The sequence below is a fragment of the Odocoileus virginianus genome, chromosome 5 (genome assembly GCF_023699985.2).
Source record: "Odocoileus virginianus isolate 20LAN1187 ecotype Illinois chromosome 5, Ovbor_1.2, whole genome shotgun sequence".
NCBI lineage: Eukaryota > Metazoa > Chordata > Mammalia > Artiodactyla > Cervidae > Odocoileus > Odocoileus virginianus.
Genome location: NC_069678.1, coordinates 17,338,212 through 17,357,894, shown reverse-complemented (window position 1 = coordinate 17,357,894; position 19,683 = coordinate 17,338,212). Strand labels below are relative to the sequence as shown.

At 40.9% G+C, this 19,683-nt stretch overlaps 1 protein-coding gene across 11 annotated transcripts in view; it reads left to right on the top strand.

The window, feature by feature from the left end:
- Positions 1-19,683, top strand: part of DCAF8 (DDB1 and CUL4 associated factor 8) — a 42,027-nt gene that overhangs the window by 18,813 nt on the left and 3,531 nt on the right. For all 11 annotated transcript variants that reach the window (XM_020885074.2, XM_020885083.2, XM_020885105.2 and 8 more), the window contains 9 exons: positions 46-186; positions 1,250-1,344; positions 6,003-6,113; positions 12,753-12,825; positions 13,315-13,372; positions 13,882-13,989; positions 15,329-15,459; positions 18,936-19,055; positions 19,468-19,584. In XM_020885074.2, coding sequence (XP_020740733.1) covers positions 46-186; positions 1,250-1,344; positions 6,003-6,113; positions 12,753-12,825; positions 13,315-13,372; positions 13,882-13,989; positions 15,329-15,459; positions 18,936-19,055; positions 19,468-19,584 — 954 coding nt within the window. The remainder of the gene's footprint in view (positions 1-45; positions 187-1,249; positions 1,345-6,002; positions 6,114-12,752; positions 12,826-13,314; positions 13,373-13,881; positions 13,990-15,328; positions 15,460-18,935; positions 19,056-19,467; positions 19,585-19,683) is intronic.

The following is a 19,683-nucleotide window of genomic DNA, read 5'->3' as shown; positions in this document are numbered from 1 at the left end:
CACTTCTTCAATTTCTCTTGTCCTGTTTTTTTAATTAACCTCCAGGCCAAGTTCCTTCCTAACAGTGGTGACTCCACCCTGGCCATGTGTGCCCGTGATGGACAGGTTCGGGTGGCAGAGTTGTCAGCTACGCAGTGCTGCAAGAACACAAAGCGCGTGGCCCAGCACAAGGGGGCATCCCACAAGGTGAGAGAGCCCTCGTCCCGGAGGCTGCATACCTCAGCTCCCCTGCGGGTCTCGGCCACGGCCCGCCAGTGTTTCTGTCCACTGTGTCCCTTTGGTTATGCACACCTGCCTCACTTCTTTCACTCCTAAGACTTGTAGATAAGATTGGAGAAAAAGCAGTCTCCCTGAACTTCTCAGAAGGCAAGTATTTGAGAGATCTCTAAATCTTGCACGTGCAGCAGTCACCTGATTATCCTTGACTCCTAAGCTGAGCCATGGTTGGTTTGGAGATCCTTGAGGTCCCCTTTGCCTCCCAAGCATTTAAAATTTACTCTTACTGTATTTGGAACATTTTAACAGTTCAAAGGTGCTAGCTGTTGGCTTCTCATATGTGAGAGCGCCAACTTTCCTGTTCACAACACTCAGTGCATAAACAGCACTATTTCTGGAAGCCCTATTTAGAGCTGGGAATATAGGCCAAATAGTTATGGTGGCAGGCAGTGAGGAGCCAAGAGCTGCCTAGTCTCAGAGTAGGCACCATTTTCTTCCATGCCATGAAAAGATGATCCTCTCTTTTTACAGACCCTACACAAATATTTAGGTGGACCTGAATATGTATAAAATATATAACTTTTCTTGCCCAGATAACTCAAGACATGTAAAAATAGCCTATTTCTTTGATTCTTAAGACTACTAGTTAGATAACTTAGAACTAAGCTATGGAGAATGAAACTTGGGTGCCATTTCTCTCCCCACCTGAGGGTGTGGAATTGATTTTGAGAATGAGCCCTAATGGCAGTGTTTTCCTTTGGTATCACTGTTCAAATCCCCTGGAGACTTAAAAGTAGCACATCACCTGTCCTTTTGACTTGTATAGAATAAACAAGCTGTAAGTAATTCACACACAAGAGAGAATGGGCTTATTAAATTACCTTCTTTCCTGGGATTTTACAACCAAAAAGCTAGATATTTGTCTTGCTGAGACATTTTAAATGCAGCCCTTCATAAATATAAAGGAATGAACTAGACAACCTTTAATTTTAATCTTTTAGAAACCTTATCCTTTCTCTTTTTCCTCTTTCAGTTGGCCCTGGAACCAGACTCTCCCTGTACGTTTCTGTCTGCCGGTGAAGATGCAGTTGTCTTCACCATTGACCTCAGACAAGACCGCCCAGCTTCGTAAGCATAGCAATTGTACTTTTACAGAATTTTAATTTCTTGACCTTGAAAGTATTGCAGATGTCCTAGGTTTGGAAGATATTGCACATGTCCTAGATAATTCTCAATTAAACCAGAGAATAGTTCCTTTGTGTTTATAATAAGAAATGGATTAGTTTAGGGAAATTCCTTACTTCTTTGTTGTTTATCTATTTCTCAGCAATAAAGTACTATTCAGCCTAGCTTCATTTCTAAAGCGGAGTTCAGTTTTCTTATTATATTGTGGGCTGTAATAACTAGATGATCTTCTAGTTCATTTGGGTGCCGCCGAGCTTCCCCACAAGAAGCACATTACTGGCAGTTTAGAGATATGCTCGGAGAAGGAAATGGCAACCCACTCCAGTGTTCTTGCCTGGAGAATCCCAGGGACGACAGAGCCTGGTGGGCTGCTGTCTGTGGGGTCGCACAGAGTCGGACACGACTGAAGCTACTTAGCAGCAGCAGCAGCAGCAGAGATATGCTCATGTGTAGTTTTCACTTCAGTTATGTATAGAAACATAAAAAGTAAATGGTGATTCTTAAAAATATTCGTAGTTGTAGTAGAACACATCATGTCATAGCTCATTTTTACATGAATCTGAGACTAATGGGTAAATTATGTCTACTTTTCGCTGTGTGGTACCATAGAAAGAGCATAGTGTCTTGTTTGTATCCAGGCAGGCCTAGGTCAGATATGAACTTGCGCGTTACTAGTAGTGACCCATGTAACCTTTCTGAGCTTCAGTGTCTTCAGCCTCACTGTGAATATAATCAGTCAGTCCCATTCTCTCTCTCTCTCTCTGGTTTCTGTGAGGGTGATGGATCAATGTGTTTGATACCTCAGCATAGTGTCTGGCAGCATGGGGTTTTTTTTGATGGCACTGTGTCTTTATTGCTGTGCTGGTTTTTCTCTAGTTGCAGTGAGTGGGGCTACTCTGTAGTTGCGTGTGCAGGCTTCTCTTTGTGGTAGTTTTTCTTGTTGTGGATCGCGGGCTCTATGGCACGTGGGCTTCAGTAGTTGTGTCCGAGGGCCCAGTGGTTTGGTTCCTGGGCTCCAGAGCACAGGCTCAGTAGCTGTGGCAGACGGGCTTAGCTGCTCTATGGCATGTGGGATCTTCCTGGATCAGGGATCAAACCTGTGTCTCCGTACTGTCAGGCGAATTCTTTACCACTGAGCCACCAGGGAAGCCTGGCACCGTGGGTATAACTGATTAAATTGTAGCTAATTAGTTTACTTTTTTCATTTTTATTGAGCTTATAATAAGACACATCTTTTTTAAAAAACTCAGTAATGAAGGACATGGACAAAATGTAAATGCTACCTCATGTATACCTCCCTGCTTCCCACTTTTCTAGCTGTTGATAACTATTGTTAAAAATTTTGAAAAAAAAATTTTTTTGAGTGCCTTTTCAGTCCTTTTTGTGTTACATTTACGTATCTTTACTATATACATATATACTTTTCCCTCCAATGTGGGATGATTGTATGTATATATAAACTTGCATGTATGTTATATTCTTGCAATTTGCCTTTTTCACATTATAATGCATTTTGGAGATATTTCTACATTAGACCAACAAGGCCTGCCTCATTTTTAACCATGACATTGTATATCATAGCATTGGTGTACCACAGTTTGTTTAATGACGACCTAGTTGATAGATAATCTAGATTATTTACTGAATTGTTTGTTTTAAAAATTATATTTATATATGTATTTAATATGCCATACTGGAAGTTTACTATGGGATCACAGAGTATTCAACTTTACAGATATTTTCCCCCCTTAAAAATTATCTTAAATCTTATAAGTGAATACCAATATTGAGTAAGGGATATCACTGATTTTACAAAGCATACAAGTAAAATATATGTTAATTAGGTGATATAATCTTAAGGCTGATTATTATCAGACTTTTAGAGAGATAAGTATAGAAAAAGTTGTCTACACAATGGAAGAATTTAAAATAACTGGTTAAAGGATGGAAATGTTTTCGGCTTGTGGAAAGGATATGTTGGTTATTTGTGTAAAACTTCAAGAGGATGAAGGTTGAGAGAGAATGAATGGATTTCTACTGGAAAGGGAACAGGCCTGGGTGATAAAGGTGCTACCTTCAGTCCTAGTGTGTAGTTATCTAGCTTTGAGAAATCATTTAACCTCCTAAACTGAATGATGTTTGTTATTTTCAGTTCTAAACTTCTGTGGTTCTATGATAATAATGGAACATTAGCAAGTTTTCCAGAGAGGAGTGGGAAGGGCAAAGATGGAAAAAATGATAGGAGTTTGTTTGGTCTGCTCTGGTAGAGAGTTGTGAAGCAGAACAAGATCCTCTGAATCAGGTTCAGAGGAAAACTATATTAACCCACAAGAAACTGGGAATCTAGTTCAAGTAATGGGCAGAGCACATGACTTTGGCAAATAATGGAATGTGTGATGAAATGTTGTAGGCAGAAAATCTGACTGAGAGTTGACCAGTGAATCTAGATGCAAGCCATAATAGATGGGATAGAAATTAAACGGGGAAACATAGGAGGAACTTATAGTAGGAGGAGGTCCAGATTCTGAGCTGGGAAAATAAGAGACAGTGGGCCTTCAAAAAAGTTTTTGCTTTAGGGGTTGAATTAGTAAAAGACCAGAGGTCAGAGGACTGAATGTGAAGGTAGTAGCTAGAATATGTTAAGCTGGTGCCTTAACATCTGCTTCTATGCAAGGCATTTTTGTATGAGATTGACATAGGGGGATATTTCCTTTTTGTATCCATTAATAGCTGACTCTCTGGAAGCTGGTAAAGTTGTCTAATGTCATAGGAAAAGAGTTAGATTTAGAGCTGTGGGGGGTGGATATTCCTTTAGCCAGTGGAAGCTAGTTTGAGATATTCTTCAAAAGAATCCTTTGGTTTGATCCATAATTTCCCTTAGAGCATACCTGCTCATTAAAACTGCAAGTTTTAAGGCAAAATTTGGTAAATTTGTTTCATATGATTTTGTCTGCTGCCTTGCTCTGGTGTCAAAACTTTTTTTCCCCCTGCTACTATTGTTAATCATATTTATACCTCTGCATTTTCCCTGGAGAGCTCAAGGTACTCTGTGTATTTATATACTGGGAGAGAGAATTGTTTGTTTTAGGTGAACACATGGAGACATGGGAAGACTGAGCTCTTCATCAGAATTAGATGACAGTGCAGCCAGTGCTTCATAATCTTTCACCTCAGTGTCCTCATTGCGCTTCTGCCTGGTAAACTTTGTGCTGGTCTGACCCTCTCCTGAAAAAACCCAGATTGCTTAGGAAAGGAGACAGTTCTCTGAAAAAGAACAGCATCTACTCCTATTCCTCTTTCCTTATCTAAAACTCAGAGCTGCCTCTTCTCCATTGCTAATTTTGTTCCTGAAACTCTTTTTTGATTTGTTTTCTGCCTTGTGTTTTTGAGGGTTAGGTGCGCGTGTATTTATTTTTTCCCTAATGACATTTATTTTTAATGACCTCTATACACTGTTCTTTTAATGGAAAACTACAGAGATTTTAAAATTAAATACTAATAAAATTTCTCCTCTTTGCCTAGAACAGTTTAGGTTGGAGTGACTTTGACCATGTAGAGAGGATGCTAACATCATTTACAAAGAAACTTGTCGTAATTGTAGTTCTTTCTCTAAGTACCAGAAATGAACAAAAGCTTAGAATTAAAAGTGAAAACTCTTACTCATAATTGCCAAAACTTGGAAGCAACCAAGCTGTACTTCAGTAGGTGAATGGATAAACTATGGTACACCCAGATAATAGAATATTATTTGGCACTAAAAAAAAAAAAAAACCTTTCCTGTCTTTCTTCTATAAATTTACTAATCCTTATGATGTCATATTTGACAGGTTGGACACTTCAATCTGGAAAGAGTAGTCATAGTACCACCCTTAAGGTGGGACAAATTGTGGAAATTTTATAAGGTTTCCTTGGGGTCCCATGCCTTCTTCAGAATCACCGGTTTTTGTAGTGCAACCAGAAGAATAATTCAGAAATTATTTACAGCCTTAAAAATAGCTGTCTTCATAAGAATCTCCTCTCCTAATTTTCTTCAAATAAGGGAACACTAATATTGTTTCCCTTTGGATTAACTGTAGCTTGCCATTTTTCTTTGTGCATTTTAAAACTGTGTTTTAAGTGATGCTTTTCTGGAATCTGGGAGATAAATTCTGGCCTTAAAGTCTTTTCTGTCCACTCTTCCTATGATTCATCCTCCTCTTACTCCCTGCTCCCAGATGATTGGAAAGATATATTTGTAAGTAAAAGGTGGGAAAATGTGGGTATTGTCTCTTTAGTGATTGGTTATCATCATATTGAACTCAGACTGAGACTCTGGGGAGTGATACTTTCATACACCTTTAATTTTATACTTCTTGAGGAACACCATAAATTTACAAGTTTTATTCCATTTCCAAAGTAGCACTTAGTAAATATATATGGCAGTGGGTTATATTTTTCTTTTCTTGTTCCAGTGTACAAACAAAACCACTTTTTTCTTTATTTCCAAATGAAAATCTGCTTGGTTTCTTCTTAGCTGTGTCTGCATTACTCTCTGTTCTCACTTGCCATGACTATCTGAATCTTTAGGAGAATATAACATTTATGCTTTTCTACTCTTGAAGGAAACTGGTGGTGACAAAAGAAAAGGAGAAGAAAGTGGGGCTGTATACAATCTATGTGAATCCTGCCAATACCCACCAATTTGCAGTAGGTGGACGAGACCAGTTTGTAAGGTGAGTCTGTGGCTGTTTTGTGTCTTTGAGAGTTTGAGATTGTGATGCGTTGTGTACTACCAGCTGTCCCTTTTGGAAAGGTATGAATTGCCCAGAAATCCATTAACCACCATCTTTCATTTTTTGCCATCTTCCAAAGAGTTTAAACTTCTGTGATATATTCTGTTCCCTAATTAACATTCCCTGAGGGATGGCTTGACATGTTGCAAATATTATCAAGTTAAAGGAAGTTTGATGAATTGACCAAGGTCTCCACCTAGTAGTTAGCGTAAACCCAGGTTTACTAGCAAGTGCTCTATTTAGTAAATACTTTCCACCATTTTTCATATGTAAGTTAACATGCACGAGAAATTTTGGATACTGGTTTCAGATTCAGAAATGATTTATTTGACTTGGAAATTCTCATTGTGAACTTAGAGATTTTGGCTCCTAGTATCCTGAACCACTTTTCTTTATCCCTAGTGATATTTTTATTTTAAACATTTCTTGTAACATTGTCTATTGAGGCATATCCTAAGGGAAACAGAGTTTATGGATTCAGTCCATGACTACATGTGACTGCAGTTAGTTTCCCTGACCCTTCCTTGATGTAACCCTTGAGAAAGGGTTACATCCCATCTCTACCCAGTTGGTCTGTCTCAAGTTTATTTTTTTAGTTGCCAAGGGGTCATCAGTTTGAAAGGGAGGAAGGAGAGGTTTATAGAAAAATAAATGACTTTATGCTTTTCTGATAGTGGTGAAATACATGATCTTCCTTTTTAAATGAGAGGGTATTTTTTATAACTGTATTCTGTAATTAATTTTATTAATAGTCACAGGGATAGACTAAATTTTTAGAAATCCCTGAGAAATGATCTTAATTTATTGAAGAACCCTGCAAGAGAGTTGGGGAACTTTGTTACGCTCTTCTTCCCCTGTTTTCATTGCCTTCTAGATTCCTTTTCTTTATTGACCAATAGCAAATGTGTAGCAGTAGATTTTTTTTTTTTTTTTTTTTAAAGATAAGAAGCTGTTGATCAAAAAAGGGGGTTTAGTTGTTGGAACTTTCAAGTGCTACTTCCTCCAAAAAAGCATTTACTGAAATTTCTAGTTTGGATTGCCTGCTTGAGCAATCTGGATTCATTGAAAAGTCTGTGAATTCAGATAATTCAACCACAAGGACCTTGATGTTTGGAGGAAAATGGAGGCATCGTCTGTATTGATAACTGCAATTGATAATGCCTTTATCCAAAACTGATACTTTCTGAGGGTTAGAATGGGGCTGGAAATTTGTTTCAGTATTTTGACACAAGGAGAAATACTCAGATCTGACTCTTATCAGCCTCAGTGTTCTTTATCCCTTTGTATGTGCCAAATTCTCAGCATGTAATAGGCTGTTTACTTGACAGAAGCACATGTAGATTTTGAGGCACAGCTGGTGATGGACAGGGAAGCCTGGTGAGCTGCTGTCCATGGGGTTGCAAAGAGTCAGACACGACTGAGTGACTGAACTGAACTGATGGCCTATGAGCAGATGGCCCTTCCAACACCCTAGCTCTTCTCGCATCATTTTCAGTTTCTCTGGCACTTCTTCAGTTCACTGAGTATATTGGAATTCCTCCTTTCTGATTCTTTCTTTGACAGAACTTTAGGTTCACCTTACAGTACGAATCTGAAAATATTTTTGCTGAATATTTTATATCATAGCACTATTAGCTTTCACTAGCCTGAAGGAAAACCTCTAAGGGAGTACAGAAAAATCACTTATTTATCCTCAAGGCTTTTGCATCGTAAACACTGAATTTTAGTTTAGGATTGTGAAGGAGCATTTAAGGGAAACCTTATAGAGTAATGCTTTTTGGAATATGATCAAAAAGCAGGGAGGGTAGGGAGAAAGAAAAAAGGTAGGCAAGTGAGGGGTGGTATCAATTTGAGTCTCTGCTGCTAAATCCTGCTTGGGTTGTTATAAGAATTTACAGGAGTGAAGGAAAGGAGACTATATCAGATAAATGAATCTTGTGGTAATAGATCTGGCAGTGTGATTGGTTGACATGTAAATTTATTGCTAAAGGATTTAGTGTAGGCCCAGATCAGTGAATAAATAGTCCCTTTGCTTCCCTATTGTTATCAGTGACACTGAGAGAACACTAGGTTAAAGGCACATGGCAGGAAGAGGAGGTGAGGAGGGAAGAGAAGGACTTAGAGTTAGTGAGGACCTGGAGGCCTGTGGAGAGAAATGCAGTAAGGATGTTGAGACAGTGCTGAAGCTATTCTTTATTTGATTTAAAATGTCAAGGGCACAGGAAGACTCAATAATGTGGAGATGTCAGTTCTTCTCAACTTGAGTTGTTGATTCAGTGCAATTCCAGTCAAAATTCCAGCAAGATATTTTATGTGTATCAACAAACTGATTCTAAAGTTTGTGAGATGAAAATAAAGATCTAAAATAACCAACACCATATTGCGGGAGAAGGACAAAGTTGGAGGCCTGATACTACCCAACTTCAAGACTTCCTATAAAGCTGCAGTAATTCAGACAGCATTGTATTGGTGAAAGAGACAAATAGATCAAAGGGACAGAATAGAGAGCCCAGAAATAGACCCCCATAAATATAGTTGAGCTATCTTTGACAAAGATGCAAAGGCAAAAAATGGAGAAAAGATAGGCTCTGCAATATACGGTGCTGAAACAACTGGACATCCACGTATAAAAACTGAATCTAGATATAGACCTTACACCCTTCACAAAAGTTAACTCAAAAATGGATAATACACCTGAAAGTAAAACCCAAAGCTATAAAACGCCTAGAAGATAACATAGGAGAAAACCTAGAAGACCTTCAGTATGGTGATGGCTTTTTACATACAGCATTATAAAGATATCCATGAAAGAAAAAGTTGATAGGTTAGATCTCATTAAAATTAAAAACTTCTGCTCCGTGACAGTATCTTTCAAGAGACTTAGAAGATAAGCCACAGACTGAGAGAAAATACTTGCAAAGGGAACATCTGATGAAGGACTGTTATCCAAAATATACAAATAACTCTTAAATCTCAACAGCAAAAAAGAACTCAATCAAAAAACGGGCTAAAGACCTTAACAGACACCTCAGTTAAGAAGATATTCAGATAAGTGAATGGAAAGATGACCATCAGGAAAGATGCATACAGTGCAAAATGATAACAGCTGCTTTGGAAGACAGTTTGACAGTGTCTCCAAAACTGGCACCCTGTGATCCAACAGTTAAGCTCCTTGGTATTTACCTAATGAAGTTGAAAACATATGTCTATACAGAAACCTATACATGGATGACTGTAGCTTTATTCATAATTGCCAAACTCTGGAAGCAACCAGCATGTTCTTCAGTATGTGAAATGGTGGTATATCTAGACAATGGAAGATAATTTACCACTAGAAAGAAATGTACCATCAAGTCATGAAAAGACATGGAGGAATCTTAAATGCATATTACTGAGTGGAAAAAAAAGCCAGTATGTAAGGACTTCATACTATATGTTCCAACAGTATGACATTCTGGAAAAGGCAAAACTGTGGAAATAGGATCAGTGATAGCCATGGGTGGGGTGGGGCAAGAGAGAGGAATAGGCAGTGGATTTTTACGGCAGTGGAAATACTCTGTGATGTTAATGGTGGATATATGTCATTATACATTTATCCAAGCCTGTAGAATGTAGAGTAAACTGTAGATTTTGAGTGATTATGGTATGTCAGTGTAGGTTTTTAAAAAAACTACCATTTTGGTGAGTGATTTAGAATCGGAGAGGCTGTACATGTGTGAGGGCAGGGAGTGTATGGAAAACATCTATATGGCTCTCTGTTTTGTTGTATACCTAAAACTGCTTAATAAAGTATTATAAATCAAAAACAAAAATTTTTTTGAATGACAAGCTTCTGTCCTGTGCTCAAATAATAAGAGAATTTTTTAAAATTTTTGTGTCACCACTTTCTGGCACAGGTGTTAGCAGTCTACACTGTTTTTGTAAACAGAGTTTTATTGGAACATAGACATAGCCATTTGTTACTGTGACAGAGACTGGATGGCCCTGCCAGCTTAAAATAATTACTGCCTTGCCGTTTAAGAAAAAATTTGCCAACCCCTAGTCTCAAGCATCATATCTAGAATATAATAGGTTCTTAATAAATACTTAGGGAAGAAAGAGGAAGACAAAAGAAGGGCAAAGAGCTTTAGATATTGAGGAACACAGACTGTTCCATACACCAAAATATTAAATACTTAAAATTTTTTTTTTTTACTAATTTGATGACTTGGGAACATAATGATGACCTAGTGATATTTGAAAGCTGTTGATTTAGACTTAGAGGGGAAACAAATCTGATTGTTAGCAGCTATATTTGCTGAAGAGTAGTAATTGGTAGTACAGCAGTCTCCTGTTTGTCTTCTTTTTTTTTATTGGTTCATTTAAAAAACATTTCCTGGATAGTCTGTTTATGCAGGATATTTGTTAATGAATTGTGGAGAATACAAACATACATTGATTTCGTTTGTTTATTCACCTAGCATTTACTGAGCATTTGCTGTGTGCTAGATACGCAGTTGACTAGATGTAGTTTCTGCCTTCAGGGAGGATTCTGAAGAAACAGATATATAAGGATTAAAAATATTAAGTAACTTACCCAATATTACTCATCTAGTAAGGAGCATAGTATCTGAACTCAGTTCAGACTCCTTCAATATGGTGGAAACCATTAACTATGCTGTTCTTTCTCACAAAAGAAAATTAAAGACAAATGGGAAATATTTCAGGTAAAGGAAACACAGTTGTTTTAGGATAACAAGATGAGACATGGTGTATACAAGGAAGCATAGCTTTGTGTGTGTGTGTGTAATGTATAGGATCTTTGGGAAGTGGTAGGCAGCCATATTGAGCAGTTTGAACCTTATTTACTAGAAAGTACAAAATCACTGAAGAGATTTAATTATGGAATTTACATTAAATTTTTCATGTTAGATGTAATTCTGGTGATAGTATGAGCAAGGAAATCAGTTAGAAGGTTACTACAGATAATGTAGGCAAAAAATGAATAAGAGTGGAGAAAGCAGATATAGTGAAGAAATATACCCAGAAAGTCAAATTGTTGACAGGAAAGAAATATAGGAGAGAAAGGACCTGATTTTTGGTTTGGCCACCTGAATTTAGGATGGTGCCATTAACAAAGATTTGGGGGGAAGGGTAGATCTTGAACGATCTTAATTTAAGGAGAATGATTTTACTTTTGGGCATTCCATTACAACATTCATTTGGCATGTGGCTATACATGTAGAGCTCACTCAGAACAAGCGTGGGCTGGAGACACAGATCTAAGAGACATGTATCTACATATAGGTGGTAGTTAAAATGTTGGTAATGGAATTTGATCACCAGAAGAAAGTATAGTGCAGAATTCTTCCTCCCTTTTGAGTCTCTGGCCTCTTTGAGAATATGAGAACTACATGTAAGCACAGTTTTTGGGCATTCACATATACTTGAACTCTAGGTTTTAAAATTTCCATACATAGAGTCAGAGAACTTAAGACTAGACCTTTGAGCAACATTAGCATTGAAGGGATGAACAAAGAAGCACAAGCCCATGTGCTTCTGGTTGGATATCAAGGAAAGAAAGTGTTTCAGGGAAGGAGTAATGAATAATGTCAAAAGATGAGAGAAAGACCTAAAAAAGTATCTTGTTGGCATTGGTGGTTAGGCTACTTATGACTTTAGCCAGAGAAGTTTCAGTAGTGAATTGAAAGCCAAAGCTAGATTAGAGTGGATCAAGAAATGAATAGGAGGTGAGGGAGTGAAAATGTTAAAAACAGATTGCTCTTTCCCACAGTCTAACTGAAGGCGTGGTGGGGAGGTGGGGGGACAGAAACAGCAGAGTGGGAAAGGTCAGTGGGAGGATTTGTAGAGACTGGGCAGACAGTGGTGAGGGGGAGGGCTAATCAAGCGAACAGGGTCCTTGGAGGGATGAGACTCTTGAGATTGGAGGACGCTGATATGCAAGGACAGTGGCTAGATCTGGCTTGTTCCTCACTGTATTTCTAGCACTTGGTATACTACTTGGCACCTAATCTGTGTGTCATAAATGGTTGCACAAATGATTAAAGTTTGCATTGGAAAGATGAGGGAAGGTGAGGGTAGTTTGGTGCTTGATGGAAAAGGTGGAAGAATAGAGGGAGTCTTGGGATATAAATGGTAGCTTGTAATAGTTGTGGGGAGAACTAGCCAAATAAAATTTCAGGAAGGGATTGAGGACCCCCTGACTTAGAAAAAGCATGGTCTCTGCCCGTGAGTAATGAACTGCATTGGGGAGACAGCATACATAGAAAAGGATCTGTAATGTTATTTCAGTGCAGATAAATAGTAAGCGACGTAAAAGCTGAGAGAAGAGATAAGCCACTTCAAAATAATGGAACTTAGGATTACTACTTGAAATGAGAAGTACCTGGATAAAAGAGTTTTGGTTTGGAAGAGGGGTGGGAGAAGATTTTTGAGGAAAAGCCTGAGCCAGAAGCTGAATTGGGGAATGTCTTTTATCTGTTCTGACATCCAGCTGACTGCTGTTCTAGTCACTGCCTTGAATTTCAGCTCTTCAAGGGTTGTTTGTAAGTTTTGATATTTTCATTGCTGCTTCTGTAGGATTTATGACCAGAGGAAGATTGATGAGAATGAAAACAATGGAGTACTCAAGAAATTCTGCCCTCATCACCTGGTAAGATTCATGAAGGGCCAGTGGCTCCAGACTTCCCTGACTCAACCCCAAGCCTGCCACCAGACTTGTTGACATAGTGGGAAGAGCTTGGACTTTGGAGTCAAAAGACACCTAGATTTGATCCCTGGCTCTACCATTTAGCAGTTTTGTGATCTTGGGCAGTCACCTTACCTCCTTTTAGCCTCAGTTTTCTTATCAACAGAGATACAGATAACTGCCTTGTACCACGATGGTAAAGCCTAACAAGATAATGTGCATATGAAATGGCTAACACACAGAAGACAACCAGTAGAAAGCCCTCTCCCCCCATTTTGGTCAAGTTTCATCAGTTGTACTCCTGTCTGTCTGTCTCCCTGCCTCTCTCTGCCTCTCTCTCTCTCTCAGTCCCTGGGAGAAGACACAGGGGAGTGTGAAGGAAAGCCTATTTCCTGAAGGTGGTATAATAAATGGGGGGGTGGGGCATCAGTCAGTATCTGCTCCTTATTGCAGGTGAACAGTGAGTCCAAAGCAAACATCACCTGTCTTGTGTACAGCCACGACGGCACAGGTACGTGAGCAGGGCCCAGCACCTAGGCTGGCATGCCCCCTCTGTCTAGGGAGCTGCTGCGCCAGCGAGGCATGTGCCCTCCCGTGCTCACCACTGTGCTGTAGCTCCAGGTGGAGCCGTGGGGAGTAGTCGCTGACGGTGAGCACACAGTGGGAGGATACAGCACACGACCCTTGGAGATGCCAGGCACTCGCAGAATGCCACAGGCGATATTTAGCACGGCCTGTCTTAAAGTCCAGGCTACTTGCTTGAGCAGGTTCTTAGCCTTTGACTCATTCCTGAATTAATGGGTATGATCTTCCTGAGCATTCTGCTACCCCTGAGTTGGCAGCGTGTTCCTAGTCTACCCTAGACACCTGAATTGCTTGCTGTTCCAACTGAGTAAGATGGGCGCTATACCTGGGTGTCAGGAGGGGGCACTGCTGGCAAGAAGCCCCACCCCAGCCCCTGCTCCTAGTCCTAGCTCTTTTCAGCCTTTGCCTTCACTGCTGTGTGCTTGTTCTTGGCAGAGCTCCTGGCCAGCTACAATGATGAAGACATTTACCTCTTCAACTCCTCTCACAGTGATGGGGCCCAGTATATTAAGAGATATAAGGGCCACAGAAATAATGCCACAGGTGAGGCTGTCTTTCTAGGTTTCTATACCCCAAGCCTGTTGATTTGAAGAGCCACAGTATCTCATTTAGGTTGTGCAAATAAGAGTTACCTAAAGGAGTTAGGCTACCCATCACCACAGGACAAGCCTGAGTGGGCTGAAGTTTTCATCGGCCCTCCTGTGCTAGAGGAGAGAGGGCTCAGGAGCATTTCTCACCATGATAGTGATGTTACTTGGTCTGGGTGTAAGTAAACTAGACTGACTATATAAAATATATATGAAAACTTACGATTTCAGGTAACTTGAGGATTAAAAGACTTATTAGGGAGTTTGGGAGAGCCCTCCTTAGTTGGTTGTACTAAGACTAAAATGGGGGGGTGAGCTTGTACTTTGAAGGAAGAGGAAGAAATAGTTCTTTTGCATGATGCAGAAGAGGAGGAATGCTGATAGCACCTCACCCAGGTTTGCTGTGACGATTGGCCTTCTTTGTTCTGTCTGTGGTTCCTAAACTTTGCTATACGATGCAGTCACCTGAAGCTGGCTCCCATACCCATCCATTCAGACTTAATTGGTATAGGGTACAACTTGATTAGGAGTTTTCAAAAGCAACCTGTTTGATTCTTGTACAGACAAGTTGGAATCACTGCTCTTGGTTGTTATTAGTGCTCATAACAGATGTCTGTTATAATGTTGACTGGGAGAGAGCAGTTAGTTTTCCTTTTTCTCTTGAACTGTGAGAAGAGAGGGGGAATGCTATATTTAATCTTGGTCCTTGGGCATACAGAAGGAAGTGTTCCAGTTTTGTGATGGATATGGAACTAGACATAGCAGTTGGGACTCCTGGATTCTCTTACTAATTTCAGAGGGTGGGGTCCTGTTGTTCAGTCTTGGTAGTAAGCCCACCTCAGGTACTTTAGGCAGTTGTAGCATAAACTTCTACCAGTCTTAGGTCACCTAATGACCCAGGAAGCACGGACTGGGTACCAGTCAATCACAGATACCAAGGAAAATCGTAGGGCATGGGACAGTGCTGTTTTACAGTGGGCAGGCTGGGGCCATTCAGGTTGGGACAGGTGAGGCATTGGTAAGGCTGGTGGCTGTTCGTTGGAGGTTGTTGCTGAGGACTGTAAACTGCTCAGCTCCGTGGACCTCTTTGGGAGACTATATAAATAGTCTCTGGGACTTGGTGTGATTCTTATTCTATCTTATTTTACATGCATAATCCCTTGATTTGTTTTGTGAAAGTGAAAGAAGTTTTTGGCTCTTAGCCGATTTAGATGTGTGAATAAATTTCCTGTGAGGTAAATATTTAGGCCTAATGCCAGCTCTCATGCGGTTTATTCCCTCATTTATCATTACAGTAAAAGGCGTCAATTTCTATGGCCCCAAGAGTGAGTTTGTGGTGAGCGGTAGTGACTGTGGGCACATCTTCCTCTGGGAGAAATCATCCTGCCAGATCATTCAGTTCATGGAGGGGGACAAGGGAGGCGTGGTGAGTATGGTTTGCTGGGCTGGCTGACTCCCTACTCTCTGCAGTCATTAAGGTAGGTTTTAGCAGGGCCACTGAATTGTTACTTTGACAACATAATACCATGGCTTAGAGGTCTAGCCAGCTAAATAAAAAGACAGTATAGTCTTTTTATACTATGGGATGGGGATGCTGAGGTTTTAATGAAATTATTTTCCTTTTCCTGTCTTCTGTAGCTCTATAGCATGGTTTATTAAGAAGAGAGAGGGATTTTAGGGAAGAATCTCTGGCCCAACTGAGGTATCTTTAGGTGTAGACTTTTCCCAGAGCAAAAGCATTAGAGTTAAGGGCACACCATCCTACACAGTGTAGTAAGTAGCTTAGTAGTAATCTTGATGAGATCCTGGATTAGCAGATACAAGCTAGGAGGAGAATTTTTTTTTCTGACAATTGAGAAAATCAGGATATAGTCTGTACGCTGATACAGACACACATGATATTTATCATACATAGGGAGAGAGAAAATATGCCCCCCTGCCCAACCACCATTTTTTTTTTTTTGACTGCTATACAACCCATTATCATATCATATCTGCCTGTCCAGTAGACTCCATAGAGATAAGGCAAAAAAGGAAGCCTGAGGGTCTTGAGTTGGGGAGTGAAAGGTGGTCAGCTCCTAAGATGTATCTAGCTAACTATAATTTTTTCTCCTCCTTTGAGACCTAGAGTCAGGAAGGATTCAGTAACTTTCTATTATAAGGTTTTCAGACTACAGACAATAAGAAAGAGGCAGTTGGGGCAGCTGCATTGTCCTGACTACTCAAGATAGTCTGGTTAAGAGCATCTCAGGAATAGCTGAGGAGCTATGAGAACCCAGCCATCCCTTGATGAGGTTTATTGAGAGTGGTATTAAAATTTAGAATGGTTCATTGCAGTTGGGTTCCCATTTCTTCTTGTGTGTGTCTTATCCTGGTGCGAGGCTATTTCAGACTTTTCTGGTTTCTGCTAAATGTGGGGGACCTGGAACCAGTATAGATCCAGGGTTTTTATGGCTTGAATATAAATAGAGAAGAGTCTAGAACTTAAAGGTATGTATCACTGTTGCCTGCTTCATTTCCTGCTCTTATGTAGGTCCTCTTCTACCGTGTGTAGTGAACAAACCCAAAACACTGGAGTCTTAATGAGCATTCTATAGTAGGCATGTAGCCATAAGGAAGTCAGAAGAAGCCAGTGAATCTTTTCTTGATCATAAACTATTGTCTTGCATTCTTTTCTAAAGAAATAAAGGGCTAAATGCCCTTCCCACAGGCCAGTACTTGTCTTTTGCCCAGATCACTCCACAGGCCAGTCTCTTGTCAGCTCAGCCAATGTCAGGGTTTGTGATTAATCCAGGTGCTCAGATGGGGAGGGCGTTTGCTTTGGATGGGTGGGCCCTGGGCCTGAGTTTTAGTGGTCATGAGAGTGAAGCACTAGAACAGGAGGTATAAAGACTGCACCTCGCAGTGAGATTCCTGCTTTTTTCTTGCCTCTGTGTAAGCTGAATGATCTGTGTGGTCCTCACGTGGTTGCTTCTGACTTTGTGCTAACCTCCCAGCAGTGAGGTCACAGCACCAGCCTGGGTGCAGAATATATCATAAAGTAGATAGGGATCTTTGAAATTCTTATCCTCCTTGCCCAAGTCTCTTGATTTTGTATTTGGCTCAAAATCTAGGTCTTTTATTGTTTTCATTCAGGGCCAAGGGTTGTCACAGGACCATCTTTAGTTTCCCAAAAACACTTTGCTCCTTTATCCCATTCTCTGCATCCCCTAACTCAGTCATCTAAGGCCAGAGCTCTTTTCCCTGCTCAGGCATTATTGACAGGATAAGCCCTGACCTTCAGATGGGTCAGGTGAAACGACCAGGTCTTCTGGCCCAGAAGCTCTCTGTCGGCTCCCTCTGCAAGCTCCAACTCAGGTACTATATGTAACTTACTGTCTTGCTCTCTTGTCACTGACTTTGTCCATAAGTCTCAAGTTCCAAGGAATTTCTCTCCTGTGCTTCTTTATTTTACTGCCTTGTCAAGCAAAGCTAGGTCAGAGTTTTAGAAGAGTAGCAAGGGCTTATCTAGAGATGGATGAATGAGTTCAAGTTTGTGTGTGTTAAGTTAACATATCTTGATAATATTTCTGGCAGTGGAGTTTTTCTGTTCAGTGCCATCTCTGCTCCAGGTGGTGGAGCTTCTTCCACACTTCCTAAAGGAGCTCAGATAATAAACTTTGCAGTGAGCTGATATGTGAAATAAAAGGAGAAAGGGAAATGTAGTTTCTGCTTTACTATTACACTCAGACTTAGCATCAGTCTATTCTGAGAATTTGTTTACTAATAAAATGGAAGACAAATATTAGAAATCTGTATGTCAGTTTTCCAGCTGACCTTGGCTTCCCATCAGCCGCTCTCTGCATGTGCAGGCGAGGCAGAGGTTGGTCCATGGAGAACTAAGAGGCTGTTTGCCAAGGGTTGTTTTCTTGGACATAATATGGCAGCTGCAAGACAGGGTGGGGTGGGGTGAGGTGAGGAGTGGACGGGACCACACCTTCTTCCTTCTAGATATTTTGCTGTCTATTCCTTATCTGACTAAAAGCCCAAAAATCCTTTAGCAGCTAGACTGAGACCAGCTCTTCCGGTGGGGATGGCAACTACCCTACTCTGCCGAGGAAGGCTGATGTTTCCGAGTCAGACAGCAGAGGGCATGGGTGCCTTTGGATAGGAGGCTGCCTAAGCTAGAAGGCCATCGCACCTTCTGAAATTCCTTCCTCCTGCTCAGTGAATAATATCCGGAGGGTGGTTGAGCTTGAGGCGGTCGGTGCCCCAGGAAACTGCCTTGCTGTACTTTGCTGTCCTACAGCTGAGCCTGTTATGCTTTCATGGCAGGCAGCAGGGTGCCATCTCCTGGGGTGTGCAGGGGTCTCAAGCAGACATGTGTCTCCACTACCCCACCAGTGTTCAGGCTCAGCCTCTTCCCAGCCCATGCCTTCTTCCAGTTCTAGTGAACAGTGCCAAGTGAATGTAATTGTTCTCTGAGCATTCTCTAGGGGCTCAGCAGCTGCTGCTGTTTTCTTCATTTTAAAAAATTTATTTGCCACTTGGTAAAAGCCACTGAGATGTTTTTTTCCAGCCTTGGGCGAGTTGGAGCTTTGGAATCTGGAGAGAATGAGGTCATCTGGACCTCATTGCTTTTTTGTGAAGGCAGTGTATGCTTGGCCAGTCACCCGCCCACCCCTAGAGCTATGTCTGGGGATGAGGCCACCCCTACCTAAACATAGGAAATGAGAGATAGGCCTGATCTTATACCCAGTCTGTGTCCAGGGCCCTTTAGCCTAGGCTCATGATGGGTGGGCATGTCCTCCCAGCAGCTACCTTAACTTTTTATCAAGGACAGTTATTGGTGCAAAATGAGTAGTGATTTTTAGTCTATTCCCACGTACCCCTAAGCCTATGTTTTCCTCTTCTCCTGACCAGGTAAACTGTCTTGAGCCCCACCCTCACCTGCCTGTGCTGGCAACCAGTGGCCTCGACCATGATGTCAAAATCTGGGCGCCCACAGCTGAAACTTCCACTGAACTTACAGGGTTAAAGGATGTAAGTAACTAACTGACTAAGGATTTCTTCTTTCTGCTTATCCACATACTGTTAGAGGAGTTTTTATTGTTACAGGAAGGAATAACTTGCTGTACAATTTTTTAAAGGCGTTGCTCTAACACCATCCCCCATATTCCTGTCATTGCCTCTCTAGGAATAGTCCCAGTCCAGGAGTCCATGCACAGCTTTGAAGTACCTCTAGTTAATGGTTGAGTGGGGATAGGGACATCTTTTGGAAGAATCATCCACCTTCTCATTGGATGAACCTGGAGCATCCTTTCTTAATCTAATCTAGCTCACTCCAGCATAATAGTTTCTAAGGGAAGATTTTACTGGGCTAGAACACCAGCCTTTTTTGATCAAGTCTAGGGTTTATATTCATCGCCCAATCCCCTCACCCTCTTGGTTCCAGGTGATTAAGAAGAACAAGCGGGAACGGGATGAAGATAGCTTGCACCACACTGACCTGTTTGATAGCCACATGCTCTGGTTCCTCATGCACCACTTGAGACAGAGACGCCATCACCGGGTAAGCGGGGGTGGGAAGTGAGCTCCCAAGGGCAGTGACCCTCTCAAGAGGGTGAAACATTCCAGTGCATACTTCCTCATTGCCTTAGGAGGAATCAGG